The sequence below is a fragment of the Physcomitrium patens genome, chromosome 4, assembly GCF_059467195.1.
Source record: "Physcomitrium patens ecotype Gransden chromosome 4, ASM5946719v1, whole genome shotgun sequence".
Classification (NCBI taxonomy): Eukaryota; Viridiplantae; Streptophyta; class Bryopsida; order Funariales; family Funariaceae; genus Physcomitrium; species Physcomitrium patens.
The window spans coordinates 5,605,733-5,625,574 of record NC_143413.1 but is presented as its reverse complement, the minus strand read 5'-3'; the positions used below and the strand labels follow the sequence as shown (position 1 = coordinate 5,625,574).

At 34.0% G+C, this 19,842-nt stretch overlaps 1 protein-coding gene, 1 long non-coding RNA gene and 1 pseudogene across 3 annotated transcripts; all 3 read right to left on the bottom strand.

The window, feature by feature from the left end:
* Positions 1-393: 393 nt before the first annotated feature.
* Positions 394-4,548, bottom strand: LOC112281808 (protein DAY-LENGTH-DEPENDENT DELAYED-GREENING 1, chloroplastic). Its single transcript, XM_024518713.3, has 7 exons — positions 3,325-4,548; positions 2,628-2,713; positions 2,299-2,472; positions 1,804-1,918; positions 1,568-1,665; positions 1,138-1,273; positions 394-903 (listed from the first exon to the last, which is right to left on the bottom strand). The coding sequence occupies exons 1-7, from the start codon at positions 4,258-4,260 to the stop codon at positions 835-837; spliced, it is 1,614 nt and encodes a 537-aa protein (XP_024374481.1). The 5' UTR covers positions 4,261-4,548; the 3' UTR covers positions 394-834.
* LOC149989369 (uncharacterized) lies at positions 4,289-4,835 on the bottom strand. The gene is made up of 2 exons (XR_016502537.1): positions 4,574-4,835; positions 4,289-4,456 (listed from the first exon to the last, which is right to left on the bottom strand). It is a non-coding gene; the product is annotated as an uncharacterized LOC149989369 (long non-coding RNA).
* Positions 4,836-18,376: 13,541 nt separating this feature from the next.
* LOC112281144 (putative gamma-glutamylcyclotransferase At3g02910) lies at positions 18,377-18,991 on the bottom strand (annotated as a pseudogene). The gene is made up of 2 exons (XR_016502762.1): positions 18,621-18,991; positions 18,377-18,490 (listed from the first exon to the last, which is right to left on the bottom strand). The product of XR_016502762.1 is annotated as a putative gamma-glutamylcyclotransferase At3g02910 (transcript).
* Positions 18,992-19,842: the final 851 nt, after the last annotated feature.

The window sequence follows — 19,842 nt, the reverse complement described above, 5'->3', positions numbered from 1 at the left end:
TTATTGATTAAGTGCCATTTGTTTTAAGAGGTGACAAATATCTACAAGAAATCTTGTAAAATAGAAATAAAATAGACTATAGTAGCTATCAACATGTATACAACTAATAATATCATGCAACCAAACAACCTATTAAGCGAAAATACTGTTTCATTTCTTCAAAGACTGGACTCAGTGTTTCTTTATTTTCACCAAGGTATATTTTTTGAGAATCGTGAAACTATTTCTTGTTTTCACTAATTCGCATCCTCTTTAAAGCACAACATTTAACTTTTATGGACCATCCCTATTCAGTAAGAACAGGAATCACCCATGTTCATTATTTGATCTGCTACATACCAAATTTCAGCTCTTGGGTTGCTGAATCCATGAAGACTTGGAAAACACTACACATAAAAAGAACAGATGTGCAAAATCTGCACCATTTTTATTTGAAAACATCAGAAAATATGATACAAAGAATCTCTGACAGATTCATCCTTCAACAGGACACGCAAAATATATCTTCAACAGACAAAAAATCCTTCATTGAGAGAATATGCAACTCAGACGCTCGTGAGCACACCTGCAGTGTCTCAATAGACACCAAAGCTGTGTTTCTTTGAGTCTTGAAACCCGATAAACCAAGACATCAGACGTCTAGGTTGACAATAAGTTAAATGTCCTATAACGATTGCCTCCCACCCATCCTCAGTTCCTGAAGGACTTCTAAATAGGAACCAAGGATCAAGAAACTCATTTTCTAGTGCCCTCTTGCTGGTCATCAGCGCAGCTACAGAGACCAGGGCAAATGTAACGAAAAAAGATTTGATGTTTTCATAAAGTACAAATACTTCAATGCCGTTGCATCTCCCGAAATGTTGCACTTGCGGAAGGAGAAAGATTTCTGAAGAATTTGAATACCTGCATCAAACGTGGCTCTTAGTGAATTTGTAATAAGCACCCAAGTAGAGCCATGTTTATGATCGAAGGCACTGGTGGAAGCATGAGCTGACTTCGTGTATTCACACATATACACCAAGGCCACTAATGAACAGCAAGTGCTTCAGTACTACTTCGCTAATCTGCAGTAGCACGAGGCGTTAATTTTGAATTAAAAGGAAAATTCCTACTAAGATATTTATGGTTTTCACATACCCAAAGCTTGAAGCATGCATCGATTGTGACAGGAACAATGGCTACAAATGTGTAAATGGCCGCTTGAGAAACTTCAAATCCGTAATGTTCTAAAACCATCTCAGACACAGTCTCCCAACCCGATTCTGAATGATACCTGCGATGTCATCAGCACCGATGACACTTCAGAACCGCAGTTTCAAGGGGAAAAAGCTGCAAACTTTTGAATTAGTTCCTTCAACCTTTCTATGCATACAAAATTTGAAGAACATCCCACGAAGTGTGGCAACGTTCATGTAAAAGGTGACAGAACAATCTCCTGCACCTTTCCAGTTCAGTGAGTTGGCAAAGAAAACTTCGAATGGCTCACGACTGCATAAGAGCAAAAGGTAGATCCCAAACAGAACCTAGTCCCTACGCATGAAAATGAATGCCACAGTCCAGCTCTTACCCAAGAAATATATCTGTGAGAAGAATTATAATAAAAGCCTTCCCAGTATCTGAGATGTTCGTGAACAACCGTTCACCTGTCAACTGCATAATTGCAACCTGCAAAAGCGGATTACTTCGATTAGTATTTCAATCCGATAAAAAACTGGAATTCCTGTTTGAAGAAATTCCCGTTTCACAACTACGCGAAGTAGAAACCATTGAATTAAAAAGAGTTTGAGTGGATATTGGTTGAACCTGTTTAGGGTTGAGTATTAACAACAGCAAGATGGTCAACCCTGCAGCAAAGTCCGACCAGATGGAGGCGAAAGCCTGCCTATTCTCCCGTCTATATTCCTCTCGAAGTTCTAACCTGAATTCACCGAATCCGGAGGCCAATACCACTCAGTCACATTGGATAGATCAAGCGCATTATTCCTGTGAGAATTTGACGCTTCTACAAACAGTTGAGAAGAATGACACCAAAGTTGTTGATTACAACTTTGGTACTGTACCTTGGCTTTCCTATCTTTAATCATCGTCAGACAAATAACAATAGCGTTCAATTCTCGCAAAAAGGAATCACCTTTCAAATCGAGTAAAAAACTACCATCATGCTATCCTTTCTTCAACCAGTTGAGTTGTATGTCACTAATATTAAATACTCGAGCCTTTTTACTCATACACTACAAGGGAGAGGAAATGAAGGGCGGGCATCAACTGATGGGAACACAGAGGAGCAGAGTAACTTACGCTTCCTCGCGAATGTGCTCGGACAGCTCGTCATCGGAAAGAGGAGGTGCTTTGCCAATCTCAGCCTCAAACCGAAGACGCTGACGTTCTAACTTGATTGACTCAATCATTTTCAGTTTCTGAGATTCCCTCACATCGAAAACCTGGGCAGCTAGTGGAACTTTTTCCACGTACCTGCACAGCCAGAATGGGCACGCTCATCTATCAAATAAGGCTTTATTGTGCGCTACTAAGCACACCACTGAACATAATCAGTGCAAGTAAGACAAGACACTGTTCTAATTTTGTACATTACAAGAGCCTAAGCGTAGGAAGGAAATTCGACTTACGTATCTAAAAATGGAACCAACACAAAATCGTGAACGAGAAAATCTGTGATCCACGGCACAATAATAAGAACTCCGACAAATTTAGCCTGCACAGGACATCATAATATTGAGATGTTCAGCCACCATACCTACCTGCTGATTACATGTTGAGTGCCATATCTATTATACTGTGAATTGAATCTACGTTTGAGACTGGAATGCAAATGAAACTGATACAACTGATCGGTAAATGGAAAAACACTAAAAACCGACTTTCACTACAAGATACTTAAACCCTAAGCCCGCGCTTCCCGGCGAATAGCAAGGTCCAGTTTTCACACTTAAACCCACCTTATCGAACCCTACATTTCATGACGAGCGCATGATGATTCTATTGCAATGACAACGTTTCTAGTGTGAATCACGAACTCATGTAGTTTTGTGGTTACGGCTTTCACTTATTTAAATTATTTTTTCAAGGGAAGAAATTTCTGCAATTCCTGACTGGTTCGTCGTGTGTTTGCGACTCGTGAAACGTTTGCAGTTGAAAAATGCACATTCCCCTAATTCAGATCCATCTACATAGTCAAGGACTTCATTTTAAAGAAGGAGAATTAGAATCATCAGAGTGTTGACTGAATAATAATAATAATAATAATAATAATAATAAACTCAAGACTAGAAATATACAGAGGACGTCATTGAAAGATGAGCTTACAGTAGTCCGAGAAGTGAACCTAAAAACCCGCTCCTCAAATTGGAGGTCGTCCACTACTTCCTCCTCAGGCTCAAAAATTCGAAAGAAGAGCTCCTTTATTGTCCTCTTCATCCCGCGCTCAGGCTTGGAAGGAGCATCCCTTGGAACCCCATCCTTCTCCCAATTGGAGGATGCCTGGTACCACCCATCGTCTCTTCCGGCCAGGTTATCCTGATACTGATTCCAGCTATCGTCGAGCCAATCCTCCCAATCCTTGCCATCTGGATCACGTCCCGAATCCTGAAGGTCACGAAGCTCACTGCGTACCTCATTCCTCATCTTCCACCTGAAGAACCGTGCGTCGTCCTCAAGCATGGCGTCCACCTCGTCCCCTTCAGGCGCCACATCTGTCCTTCTTTCAAATTCTATCGCCCCGTCCTCTTTCACCTCGGGAACTTCCAGCTCATCGGCGATATCAGAATCGATGTCCATATCCGAAGTCTCAATGGTCTCAAAGAGGAACTTACGAAACCAGGATCTAAGACCGTCTCCAATCGCACCACTTGCCACAGGTCTCCGGGAGCCCTTCCAACCTGCTCGACAGGACCTGAATTCATGTCCAGGGAAACTTGCTCCGGCCATACAAACACGACCCATGCGGGAAATTCTCCCCAACCCGGTGCCCTCATGGCGATTCCCCAAATGTCCTAATCTCACACCCGCGAATTCCCTTTGCAACGAACGTGCATTCCTTGTACCGAAGCACTGCACGTCCGGGGACTCTCCCCGAATGCCTAACCTCAACACTACATTCCCCTCGCTGGAGCCATAGCCAACCCTAATTCCCTGCCATGACATCCAGGGAAAAGCTCTCGCCGGCTTGCGCAGACAATGGAATCGCCGCAACTCTGGGGCGTGGCAGGGCGCAGCAATGTTCCAACGACGGAGCTCTGTCATGCTGCCGAATCACCATGCTGGGGCGCTGTCAAGCCGCCGCCTCCGACGCACCCGAGGGTGCAGACTCATCTTCCATTGCTCTACAATGCGACTCCGCTCCATAAGCTGACTCCCCTCCCTCTCTCCTCCCTACTCCTCCTCCTCCTCTTGCTTTCCCCTTCCCTCGCAGTGGCCGAGACGTGGCACCGAACACTACCTGAAAAGGCACGGAATTATCATCAGAGCCAGATTTGAATCGAGAGATGACGCCTTGGCATCAGACCAACCCACCACTAGCAAAACATTCCACGGCAGGAGGGGAATGAGGGATTACAGGGATATAATCGCAAAAAGCATCCTGTCCCGTGGCAAAGCTGGATAACCATGCTACCGGGGCCCACCTTCTCCCTTCTAAACCCCGCCCTGCAAATTCCTGCCACCGCTGCTGCATCCGATAACTCCCACAGCTCTCTTTCTCACTCCATCGATCGATCTATCTGTCAATCTATTCATTCATCCATCGATCTGTCTTGCGCCTCTAGCACGACCGATTGCTCTTTCGAATCCGAGAACCCAAGATTCAAACCTCGAATCGGACTGCCTCCATCGCATCGGTGCCATCCGCGTATGGCAACGATCATCACCTTGCGCCTCCGCCTCCCTCACTCCCCATTGCCCCCTCCCTCCCTCGCGGGCATTGACGACGCGCCATCCCCTCCTCGCCATGCCCCGCCCCTCCGAATTAGGGTTTGGGGATGCTCTCCGTGAGCACTAACTAGGACGCGATGCTCACGACCACCCGAGATTCTCGTGAAGCGATGGTTGGTGGCATGTTAGGGTTAGGGTTTCGGGGTTTTGCAAAAGCTTTGATGACGAGCCTTCTTGTTGATTGTTCTTTGTTGCATGGGTATTCAGGAAGCGATTAATTTGTTAGATTTAAACAAATTTGAGTTACCTTACCATAAATTGTAGTGTTAGTGGTTGAAAAATAATTTATGGAAAATTTTATGAAAGAAAAGCCTACTTTGCTTTACATAGTTCAACATTGCTTATTTATATTGACCAAAAATACATGATGATAATGGAATGATGGAATTTAAATGAGATTGTATACCATTTTGAACTCGAGTCTATTCATTTTGGTGATGTGATTTGTGAACGTTTTTAAAAGGAGTATGAAAAAAATTATGTGTTATAGAAGATACAATTTTTGATAACTTATAGTTGAATATATATGGTTATTTAATGTACCATGTATAAAAAAAAATTAAATGAAATGTCAATATGACTTATAACTTAGATTTGGAATCCTTTTTAGATACATCAACTATTGTTTTGTATGATAATATAGTACTGATATTTGATAGTATTATTTAATAAATGAATTCATGGTGCATAGAAAATTTTAATTAAATGATTGATTTGTATTTGACTGATATATATACATATATATACATATATTTATATATATACATGCATATAGAAAATATTAAAGTAACCAATCTATTTACTAAATCAACCCATCTTATCATAGCCATCATTAAAAAAATGAATCATCTCTAAAAACAACCATTACAATTACACTCATCATCTCCAATCCCCTCGCTCTTAACCCTTGCTCGTGTTGTTCTTAGTCTTTTTCATTCTAACCTCTCTCATTCCGTCTAATTCTCTATAATAGGATGGATCAATTTAGTAAATGGGTGGATTATTTTAACACTTTCTTATATGTATGTATATATATATATATATATATATCTATATATAAATTGGTAAATTTTAATTAAATGATTGAACTTTTGGACTTGAATTTTTTAAATTATATTTCATTTTTTACTCACATTTGGAAGCAAATATAATTTTATACCTTAACAATTATAAAAAGAGAGGTTGATTATTTAAAAGTGATTAATCTATTTTTATTATTAATGCAAATCATGGATTGATTATTAGAAAGTCAATTGTTTAGTTTATGTATATATTCTTAAATTTGAAAATTTTGATTATATAAAAATATGTTGCTATAAAATAAAGTAAGAAAGTGATGTCACAAAGATAAATAAAAATAAATAGTTTAAAGATATTATTACTTTTTTTAGCCATGATAAAATATCTAATTCTATATTAGAAAAAAAAATAGAAGTGGAAAAAATTTGAGCAAAATATTTTAGATTAAATTCTAAATACAACAAAAATACATTCTTCATAATATGTTATGTCTCAATTTATTAATACTTATCAAGAAATTGTATGTAATTTATCATTTATAAGTGCTCAAACATTTGCTTTCAAATAACAAATTCAATAGTTGTAGTTAAATATCATATATGTTTATTATTCTTAATTATATTTAGAAGATATAAGAAAATAAATTGAAAGAGTTATCAAAATATCAATGACATTGATGTAAATGATATTAATATTATTATTTTTCTTTTTTACAAAAAATTAGTGATGTAATGGAATAAAATCATTCATCCTTGAATAGTACATTTTGGTTTGATTGATGAGATGAATACAAATAAAAAAATTTATAAAAATATTCTATAAATGGACTAAAAAAAGAAAAAAGAAATTGTATTATAATAAATTGCAACCTTCAAATTATGTTTTCTTAAGCCTTAAGAATTAACATACCTTAAAGATAAAAATAAATTATTTCTACATGAAAAACACATTTTTATGTTAAAAAATCAATCTATGATATCAACTACCACTTATTAGAATGAAAAAAAATCTTAGATGGAGATATATATATATATATATATATATATATATATATATAAAATGATAAAGAAATCCAATTTTTTTATTAAATCAACCTACATGTTTAAACTATCATTATATCCTTTCAATCCCATCCCTATTTTCAATTGTTGCCCCCATTCTTGACATCTTGAGCCCCCATCCTTGTCCTTAACAATGGTTGGGAATAAAGAATGGTTGGAAATAAGGATGAGATGTATTGAGAGCATTAAATGTAGCCGGCTATTATAGACATATATATTTATTCCAATAGTTACTTATATGATTAGATAGAAATAAATAAATATAAATTAATTTCATAAAGCATTTTAGACGCGATTTTGACTTTAGATGTGTTTGTAGGTTAGAAATTTGGCCAAAAAATTAACCACATGTTGGTAGCTTGTAGAATAAGTTAACTTTGTATAATAGCTTGTAGAACAAGCTAACTATGTGGCACATATATAAATAACTTGCGTTGCAAGTTAAAACATGTGGATAGCAAAGTCAACATATGTTGGTGGTCCCATAGAATATCATCACATAGCTCTTAGTTAGAGAATATATATGGAGGCAAGAATAAAGCCTTCTTCACTCTTGTTAACATCTTTCTAATCCTTAATCTTGTTTCAAGACCTTTTAGTCTTCTTATTTTTGGCAATAGCCATTTTAATTCAATATTATAATATTTTTGAGTAATTTTCTAGTTCCTTTCAGTGACACAAGAGTGTATTGAGGATTTTCTTTCTTTGAGGTTCATGTCCTTGATAATTTGATAAGAGTGCTAACCTATTATTTTTATCTTATTTTGGAAGTGAGTGGATTACCTCACTTTAATTGTTGTCTTTTGAAGGATGCGGATTACCCACTTTTAAACAAAAAATCTTATTTTCTAACACCAATCTTTTTCTTAAAGAAAGTGGTTTATTGCTATTCGTAGAAATTTTTATTAGAGGTTGTGGATTACCTTTTCTAATTTAACTTTTTGAATTTTTTTGAGTTATCTATGGAAGAAAAGATTATAGATGCTATTTTCAATGGAAGTGAGAATAGATTTGCAACTTTTGTAGATCTTCATGAGCTTGTCAATACTCTAAGAGTGGAAAACTTAGGTATTTCTAACATGAATCATGGAGGTACTATGCCCACGTCTATGGAAGAAGTTCATAATCTATAATAAGAAGTTGTGCAATTGAAGGAAGCAAATAGATCAACTTTACAACCAAATTTAGGAAGTTTTGCTTCTATAAGTATAATGGAGATAAAGATTAGTATGCATGAGAAGTTTGATGGAATAAGATCAAAATTTTGAGGATTTTTGTTACAAGTCAAGTTCAATCTAAGATTGCATCTTTTCTAATGCCTTGATGGATTTATTCAAGTCATATTTGTTAGTGCGCTTCTATTAAGAAGTGCTCTCTCTTGGTTTGTACCTTTACAAAAAAAATATTTGCAACTTCTTCATGATTTGAATTCATTTCTAGAAGTCTTTATAGCTACATTTGAAGAAAGTGATTGAAAAAGAGTAGCAGAGACCAAGCTCTTATCTTTATAGCAAGGATCACAATCAACTACCATGTATGCTGCTAAATTCTAAAACTTTGCTTATGACATAGATTGGAATGATAAAGCCTTTATCAATCAATTTCAATATGGATTGAAGGATAATGTTAAAGATTTGTTATTGACAATGTCAAAGATAAAATCTTTAAAACAATTTATTGCTCAAGCCATTGCATGTGAGAATCAATTATTTGAAAGACGTCAAGAACAAAGATTTGGCTAGAATGGAATAAATCAAATAATCTCAGAAACTCCTAAGTTTTTAGAAACTTATTCATCAAGGCCAAAACGAATGCAAATTGATATGATATGTTTTAAATCCCTTACAAAGTAAGAAAAGAATTGACAACATCAAGCAGGCTTGTGCTTATATTGTGGAGAAGCTAAGTATACTGCTCAACATTGTCCAAAGAACCAACTCAATTACAAAATAAGAAGCACAATTGCTAAAGGAGACAATATATCAAAAAATGAGTTGTTCTAGCTATAATAAGAACCGTACAAAATCATATGTAATATCTAGTAAAGGTCTTATTTTCTCTTCATATCCCTCACTTTGTTTTATAATAGAAGTCTATTTAGGACCAAAAAATCATAAAGTCTTAGCCTTATTGGATTCACGAGCATCAACCTATTTTATAAATGAAGACTATGTTAAAAAAATAAGATATATTCTTAGTTAAGAAAATCAAACTTGTGCATGTAGAAGTAATAGATGAACGTTCATTGTCTTTTCAAAATATTATACATGAAATTATTCTTATAGAAATAGCAACTAATGATCACAATAGTTTATTAATATTTAATATAATTAAATCTCCTTCTAATCTGATTATTTTAGAATTATCATGGTTAGAAAGATATAATCCTCAAATAGACTAGGTTTCTTGCAATCTTGATTTTTTTCATAGTTTAGTCCAAGGTCTTGCTAGACAAATATAAATCCATAAGTCTAGTACATCCAAACTATTATTAAACTATTATTGATAAGTGTAAGAGCTTTCATGCATGTTGCAAATGAAGGGCCATCTTTTGCTATATATGCCATGTCCATTGCTAATAGTGAGAAGATATTAAGTGGTATTCCTAGCTAGTACCAAGATTTCTAGGATGTTTTTGAAAAGAAGAATGCAAATATTCTTCCAAAGCATCATCCTTATGATTGTTCCATGGATCTTCAAGAAAAAATTCAACCATCATTTGGACCAATCTATAGCCTATCTTAAAATGAGTTGGTTGTACTTAAAGAATACATTGATGAGAACTTGGCTAAGAACTTTATATACCATTCTAAATCTTCAACTGGGCTTTTATTTTATTTGTGAAGGAAAAAGACGGATCCTTGTGGATGTGTGTGGACTATCGAAGACTTAACAAGATCACCATCAAGAATATGTATCTTTTATATTTGATTTCAGGAATTTTTGATCAACTAAATCAAGCAAAGATCTACATAAAAATAGATCTATAAGGAGCATATAACTTGGTCTACATCAAAGATGGAGATGAATAGAAGATTGCTTTCTAAATTAGGTATAGATATTTAAGATATAATGTCATGCCTTTTGAACTCACAAATGCACTAGTTGATTTTCAACATCTAATGAATGATGTCTTTCATGAGTTTTTAGATGATTTTGTCCTTTGTTATTTGCATAATATTTTAATCTATTCTAAAAACACAAAAAAATATGAAGTTCATATTCGTCATGTGTTATACAACTAAAAGATGCAAGATTATATGTAAAGATGAAAAAGTGTGTATTCCATAATATTCAAGTTGACTTTTTAAAATACATTATTTCTAATGAAGGCCTTATGATAGATCCAAAAAAGATCCAAACTATCATAGATTAGAAGATTCCAAGAATAATAAGAGATGTACAATGTTTTTTGGGCTTTGCCAATTATTACCAAATCTTTATGAAGAAATTTTTTCAACTTACAACTCCACTTACATGTTTGACTTGTAAAGACAAAATTGAGTGGAATAAAGAAGTCAAAGCATCATTTGTTGGTTTAAAGAAAGAATTTACTTTTGCACTAACTTTGTATTGCGGTAACTTTTCTAAGGCATTTTTTATGGAAACATATGCATTAGACTTTGCCTTGGATGTAGTATTGTCACAAATGGGAATAAATGACAAATTCTCTCTAGTAGCTTTCTATTCTAGAAAATTTTTAGCAATCGAGATTAACTATGAAATCAACAACAAAGAACTTCTTGCAATTACAGATTCTTTTCAAGAATAACATCATCATGTAGAAGGCACTTCGAGTCCAGTCATAGTTTATACAAATCAAAAGAACCTTGAGTATTTCATGTCAGCTCATGTTTTGAATTATTGCCAAGGCCATTGGAATATGTTATTATCAAGATTTAATTTTACGATGACATATGGACTTGGAAAATAATAAGGTTTATCAAATGTTCTTTCTAGATGCTCTTATCTTGTACCAAAAGAAGGAGACCAACAAAGAATAATCATCTTGAAGTCAAAGCATTTTTATTTTTGAATAATGAAATCAGTATTAATTGTTGATTCGACCTTTGTTAAACAAATTTAATTAAGTATGTCATTTGATCCTCTTATTTATGATATTAAGAATCTTTCTTCTAAGTTAGGTTATTTCAAAGTTTGGATTTAAAAACAACTTACTCTATATCAAAGGATGCCTATATGTTCCAGAAGGAGAAGCACGTCACGACATTCTAGTAGTAGGACATTTTGGATACAACAAGACTTTAGAGCTTATATCTAGAGATTTTTGGTGGCTGCAAATATAAAAGGTGGTAAAAAAAACTTTGTCCAATCATGTGACATTTGTTCAAGTTCAAAAAATCTTGGTCATCAACCCTATGGACTTCTTCAAGTATTACCTATACTTGAACAACTATGGTCTTCCATTTCTATGAATTTTATTACAGATCTTCTAAGTTTAAGTTTATATGACTCTATATTTGTAATCATAGATTGCTTCACCAAAATGGTATATTTTGTACCATGTATAAAATCTATTTCAAGTAAAAAAATAGCTAAGCTTTTTATTAACAATATCTATTGCTATCATAGATTACTAGAGGATATTATATCAAATAGAGAGATTCAATTTGTATCAAAATTTTAGAAAATCCTATTCAAGTTTGCAAAAGTGGATATAAATCCTTTTTAAGCTTTTCATCCTCAAAGTGATAGGCAAACAAAATGGATGAATCAAGTTCTAGAGGAATATTTGACGTACACCATCAACTATCATCAAGATGATTGAACAACTCTTTTGTCATTGGTTGAGTTTGCATACAATAATTTGGTACTTTCTTCTATTCAATAAATATCTTTCTTTGCCAATTATGGTTATCATCTATGACTTGATACTTTTTACTTTTCAAATGTTAATAATCTTTTGGCAAAAGATTTAGCAAATTACTTATCAGAGCTACATGTAACAATAAAGACTTAATTAAAGGAAGCTTAAGAATAATAAGAGACCAACATGGATGCCTATGACAAGGAGCAACTATAATTCAATGCGGATGACAAGGTATGAATACTTCATTGTAATATGAAGACTACTCGTCTTTGTGATAAGTTGGACTATTATAGGTTGAGAGTTTTTTCTATTTGTGAACAAATCAATCTTGTTGCATATTGATTATATCTATCAGAGTCTATGAAGATCTACCATGTGTTTCATATATATTTTTTTGAGCCATATAAGATAGTGAATATTTTAGAAAGAAGACAAATACCTTCTCTTCTTATAAAAGTGGATAATGATGAAGAGTTTGAAGTGGAAGAAATCTGAGTTTAAGGCAGTGCCAAAATAGATTAAAATATCTTATTCATTGATGCAGATATGATATTAATAAATATACATAGAAGGCAGCAAAGAATCTTATAAATGCACCAAAGAAGGTTGAGACCTTTCATTGATGACATCTATCAAAATCAAGATGAAGAATTGCAAGATCTATGAAAGATGATGACCGCTCCTCATAGAATTTGTTCCTAGAAGGAGGGATAATGTCACATACATATACATTTCTTCCAATAGTTACTTATATGATTAGGTAGAAATAAATAAATATAAATTAATTTCACAAAGTCTTCTAGAGAAGCTTTTTAGAAGCTTTATAGATAAGATTTTGACTTTAGATATTTTTATATATTAAAAACTTGACTAACAAATTAATTACATGTTGGTAGCTTATGGAATAAGTTAACTCCATGTAATAGCTTGTGAAACAAGCTAACTATGTGGCACATACATAAATAACTTATCTTACAAGTTAAGATATGTGGCTAGCAAAGTCAACACATGTTGGAGGTCTTATAGAATATCACTACATAGCTCCTAATTAGAGAGTATATATGGAGGTAAGAATAAAGCCTTCTTCATTCTTGTCAACACCTTTTTAATCTTTAGTCTTGTTTCAGGACCTTTTAGTCTTCTTGTTTTTCGCAATAGCTATTCTAGTTCAATATTATAACATCTTTGAGTGACATTCTACTTCCTTTTAGTGACACAAGAGTATATTGAGGATTTTTTTCTTCAAGATTCATATTCTTGACATTGGCGCTTTCCATACTATTTATTGTAGCTATAGTATTTTGAATGTAACAAGGAAAAACTATTTTTTTCTCCCTTCTCTTTCTATGAGATATATAATCCTATCAATAAACTCACTTCTTGTTTGTGTGTGTGTTTATATATGTCTACATATTACCTCCAACTACTCTTGTCTCTCTTTCTCTAAAACATTCTCAACACATTATTAGCACGATTGCTCTTATGATCTAGTCTTTGTTCTTAAAAAATTATGTGCACTTTATCCTTCATTTTTTCTTCTTATGTTTCTAGTACTATTGCTATCCAATGTTGCTATTATTTTTGTTCTTGCCCTATATTGTTGTTGTTGTTGTTGTTGTTGTTGTTATCATCTTATATTGTTGTTGTTGTTGTTACTATTGTATTGTCGACTGTTACCAACTATCGCTGATTGACGTTGTCGTGATATAACATGACTAATAGGTAAAAGAGTATGGAAAGTATTATAGTGTAGGAGATCTTAGTTCAAAGTATTAGAGCAAATTATCTTAGAAATATAGTTAATGGTCAAAAGGATAATAAAACTAAAAGGTACTAATACTGCCTTTTTAGAAAGGTGACTTCTACTTACTTTGTAGGACCATAAATAAGGCAAAAAAAAGTAGATTGAAAAAATAAATGATACAAACATCTTTAGAAGGAAGTTAAGAGTAAATTCTAGCAAAATTTACTTAGAAAAATTAGATATTGATACTGGAAGAGGGCCGGTTATGAACTAGGGTCGAAATCAGACCCTAAGGCACAAAACCAAGTCTCAACGACGATTCTAGGATTCTTTTGCAAATCAAAGAGTGGGATTTGATAGCAGACTAGATAAGATTTTTATGAGCATTGGTTTTGAATAATTTAGATTTGTAATGACTTTGTAAGAGCTTTACAAAGTCAAGTTTGTTTTCGGATGACTTGGGTTTTGTGAAATAAAATAGGATTGACATTTTGGGCAATTTCAAGAGTTTTAAAATAAATCTACAAATAAAGTTTTGTAGGTTAATGTTCATACTTGTGCTTAATATGTATTGTGAATCTTACCTTAATCTAATGGTTGAATTGAGGATTATTGAGGTTTAAGTGGGTGAAGGTCTTAAAAAGTAGAATTTTAGATCTAGTGAGGGTTTTTAAGATTTCTTGCAATCATTTAGGGTTAGGATTTGGTTAAGGTTTGATTTAGGATTAGGATTTGATTAGGATTTGGTTTAAGATTTAAGATTTATTTAGGGTTTGATTTAAGATTAGGATTTATTTAAGAGTTGATTTAGAATTTAGGATTTGGTTAGGATTTGATTTAGAATTTAGGATTTTATTTGAGTTTGTTTAGGATTTAAGATATAATTAGTTTTTGGCCTAAAGTTTCAATGAAGTCCAATAGGATTTCAACTTGGATTAAAATAAGATTGAATTGTGATGTATTTGAGATATATTTGTAATCATTTTAATATTTCTTTAAGATTTTTTATTGTTTCTTTGTAATTTCTTTGAGGTTTCTTTGAATTTGATTAAAGCTTGTTTAGCATTGATAGTATTCTATTAGAATTAGGATTTTTTTGTAGCAATTTCCATTCTACCTTCCATAGCCAGGTGCCTAGAGCATTCTTAAGCAAGACTACACGTATTACAACAATGCACCCTGCCGTTGCTTGTTGCCAACTACCACCGACTGTTATGTCCTACTATAGTCCATCACAAATCCTTATTTTTGTGAAAAAAAAATAAATTTTTTGATTTTAAGTTTCAACTTTATCATTGTATTTGGCTTTATATTTTAAGGAATATTTTACTCAATCTTTTTTACTTGAATTTGAATTTTTATTTATGGATTTATTTATAATGAGTGCTCTAACATCCTCAATTGCCTCTACTATGTTTCCAACTATCACTAATGCATCCCAATATTTTCAAGCTCTTCTATTTCTACCATTAATTACTGATATAAATACTTATTTATTATAGGTAAAAATAGCAAAAACAAATTTATTTACAAAACAATAATCAGATGCAATTATGTTTGAAGAATTTTTTATTGTAAGTAGTTCAATTTCTATTGCTATCTATTAGAAAGTACTTCTTCTCCTTTGTCAACATCTTATATTTGTATTACAACATGAATATTTAGAATTAGAAGATCCAACCAAGCTCTAGGAGAATCTTAAATCTAGGTTTGATCATCAAAAGACCATTTTTCTTCTACGTGCAGATCATGATTGGACACATTTACATGTCTTAGATTTCTAAATTTAAATACTTTCAATAATGAAATATATTGTATTATCTCACAACTATAGTTATATAGATAAAACATCTCTTAAGAAGAAATAATTGAGAAAACTCTCTCTACATTTTGTGTTCTTGCACAATAACATAGAAATATGAAATTTCAAAGTCATCCTGATTGCATGTCCTATCTACTTCTTGTGGTGAAATAAAATAAGCTACTCTTGTATAATACAAAAGCTTGTCCTATTGGAACCACAATGTCAAAATCTCATGGACTTAATATCCCAAAGTCTAAGAAATCATTATACAAACTTGAAAAAAATGCTCATAAGCACTAAGTTAGTCACTATTTTCACCTATATAGAAAGAATAAATATTCTACAATTAATTATAGTAGAAAAAAAATCAGAGATGCATTCTTGCTATAAATATGAAATGATTGGATATTTGCTACATGCATGCCATACTTCTAAATACTTTGTTAAAATATTCCAAAAAAATAAGAAATTACAAGTTGAGGCTTGTGAAATTCATACCATTGATGCGTCTATAGATTTAATTGGTCTTGATGATTTAGAGGCTTATATGAATGATAAAACCTCTAATAATGAATTAAATAATGCATTCATTGATTCTACAATAATATATATTATTCTACGGGATAAACAATTTTTTATTAAAAAATCTTCAACTTGACAAACTAAAAATTTGATGACTATGGCTAGAATGAATGCATTTCATTTCCAAGAAGGAATATTGATGGTAAAATTACTTGCAGGCTCTATCATAAAATTTAAACATCTAATGTTTGCAACTTCAGTATCTCAGAGTTTGATGAACTACCAAGATGTGTATGCCAATGGTTATCACCTCTCAATTAAAATTCTAAATAGGCGGAAGGTTTTGGTTCTTAAATAAAATCATAAAATTACAAAGAAAGAATTTGCTATAACAAATTTTTCATGTCGGATTGCAATTCGGCCTTCTAATATATTTAATTTTGCATCATCTATGATAGAAAGTTATGTTTTTCTTTGGCGTAGATGATTGGAACATCTAAAATCTATATTATTTTAGAAGATAACTCCATGTATAACTAGGCATAATTTAAGACCTACAAATGCAAATTCTATGGAATTATGGCATACATGGTTGCAAAGTAAGATGATTGCTCCACCTTCAATTTGAAAACTTCCATAAGAATTACCACTAATGCTTGAAAGGTTGCATGGTGATATTTGTGGTCCTATTAATCTAATATCTAGACCATATTGTTATTTTTTGGTCCTTGTTGATGCATCACATAAACAATCATATGTTTCATTATTATGGATTGATGCTTATCCATTGTCTATACCAATAGTTGGATGTGGTTGTGATGGTCATGCTCCATATCATCTGTAGGAGGAGGAGTATGAAATATTAGAAGACCAATATCCATGGTAAAGCCGTCTCCAATTCTACAAGGAGGAGGAGGAAATATTAGAAGACCAATATCCATGGTGAAGCCGTCTCCAATTCTACAAGGAGGAGGAGGAAATATTAGAAGACCAATATCCATGGTGAAGCCGTCTCCAATTCTACAAGGAGGAGGAGGAAATATTAGAAGACCAATATCCATGGTGAAGCCGTCTCCAATTCTTAGATTTTACCGCACACAGAATGCACACATCAATATGCTGGATGTGGTTGGGAGATAACGATAAAGGTGATATAATTTCAACTCACATGAGTTTTCTAGTAATTCAAGAAACAGGAATCTTCACTTGTCTGAGAAACCAAACATACGACACATAGACTACATTGCCATACTGGAGATTATCCACCCTAATGCAAAAGAAGATGTTTACAGTTAGTGGCTTGAGATAGCTGTGTGCAGATTTTCCAGGTACCAGCACCTCGGGAAGGAGGGCTGGTCCGATACGGTTGCGGTCTTAAAATCAAGAGATCATCGAGAGATTCAGGACAATGGGTGGTTTTTTGGCTTAATTGGTCTAGGATAGTACCTACAGAGCTCCCACACAATCCTCCGTTGTAGGTAAGTGACCATCCTACATCGAATTCGAATTTAACATTTTGGTGCAAGGTCTATACTGCCAGTCACAACAGTGAAGAAACATTAAAATGGACCAACGCATTGAATTAATTGCATATCACAGTGACAAATGATTTCTTGAAAGATTTCAGGCTCTTATTATTTGTCATTGGTTTGTATTATGCTGCATAATACAAAAAGGTGTACATTCTCTGAACTTCCGAGTAACAAATGTCGCCAACACTTGAGACTTACAACACCACTGCAACCTCTCAATTTCCTTCACTCTGGTCAAAATTTATGCCGATGGATGCTTTTCTATGGTTTGCTATTTCAACAGTCCTACTCATTCTATTGAGGCTTATCTCGCTTGACCTTCAAAATTGACCAACGTTAGATGAGTAGCTCCAGTTTGAAAAGGATTCACCAGACCGGCTCAGAACCAACACGCCTCGTCCTAGTTTCGCAATGTTGTTACCTTCGGAAGCTACAGCAGCGGAGGTTGCACAGTGGATCTGTTGCTTCAACACTTTGGACTGTAAGTTTGGCAATGTAAGAACTTAATATATATATATATATATATATATATATATCTATATATATATATATATATATATACATAGAGAGAGAGAGAGAGAGAGAGAGGGAACAACTGTCTTCGAGATATGCACTGTTGGATTTGCTCTGAACTGACCAAAATAGAATCAGATCAACTACGTTCAAAATTGAGTCTTGATTCTAATAAAAGCTATGGATACACTATGCTCACACGCGAATGTAAAACAGAGGCCCATGGGAGTCAATCCAATTATTGAAGTGCTCCAAGAACGTGCAATCCTTAGGCCGGTCCTTTCTATAGACCTAGGTAGCCATTTCTCTCTTTGAGTATGCCTCGATATGAGGCACACTAGAGAGACCGCGTTGCAGTGATAAGTGGGCAAAGTATGCTTCTGCCAAAATTTTAGAATTCGGTTAGCAATCATGGTCTAGAGATTGTAAGTTCGTCAAGACAAGAGGTCAGCGCTCATAATGCCCCTTCGACACACCTTCTAGCTCATCCAGCAACTCCAGAGCAGTTTGATCAACCTGAAAAGTTACCGACAAGTTCTATGAGACATGGACGGCAGAACCAACCGCATTTGTACGAAATTAGAAATAAAGTGTCTCAAATTTTGGCATTACAAATATGAGATGCAACGATTCTAGAATTTCTTACCGCATACAGCTCACCCTTCACTTGAAGTCCTGACGAAGGGATGTTAAGCAGGAACGGGACTTGAAACGGACCTCAGACAAGTGGATACTGTTGTTTCGTCTTCCCAACGCCGATGAACTGGGCGTGACCCTCCCCAACTGCATCCTCGATTAACCAGTGATTAGAAAATCCCTGCTTCAGGGTACCATAAACAAACCCCAAAGAACAAGGCGGATTGGCGAGGTGCATGGGCATCACAGCGACCTCCAATCTCGACATGGAAAGAGCGGGGACGGCTTCACCAAGAAGGAAGGAGGGGCGATGAAAGCAGGGAACGGAGGGAGCGGGGGTTGAGAACGAGGGAGGTTGGGATGAGAACTGGGAACAAAGGGAGTGGTGTTGTAATTGTAGGAGTGGAGATGAGAACAAAGGGAGTGGGAGATAGAAATGAGGGGGTTGGGACGAAGGTCATAATGGTTAGAATAGGGTGGGTCAATTTAGTAAAATAGTATTGTGTTGTGGTTCGACTACTATGTGAAAATAATCCACATAATATTTAATGTACAATTTATTATATAATGTAGTAAGAGCCACATTATTAAATTTTAGTTGGTCACAAAATATGGTTAAATTACTACTTTGAAGTGGTTGTTTAAAGGGGCTATTTTTGAGGTTAAATTTATATTGATAATACTTTTTATATATTTAGAGCCACCTTTAGAAGACATTGATGACTCTTGAAATCTTATTTTGTTTCTTTTATTTAGTATTTAGGACATATATTATATAAATCTTATAAAGAAAAGGATTGGAAAGAGATTTTGGTAGTAAAAAGAGTAGTCAAGGCATCCATAGAAATGAATGGAAATGGATGATGAAAAGCTCTATTGTTATTAGCAAACAAGCATACCAAATGGGCTTCAAGGAGGCTACTTGAGGCCTTGTTAAGAATTAGGGTTATTCTTTTGAAATGATTTGAACTTTGGAGGTTAAAATCAGCAAGTTTAGAGTTTTGGCTATGGTTTTGGTATAAATTTTGTATAATTTGAAGTTTATATGAAAGAGATATAGGCGCTCAAAACAAAAGTGTTGATTTTGTATCTACTATCACCCTTTCGAATATAATGCATGCATATAAAAAGTAATAAAGAATTGGAAATTGAAATTGAAGAGAGCACATTTTTAGCTATACTTTTTGCATACTATTTGATGAATTTTAAGTTGGAATAAAGAAAATATTAGA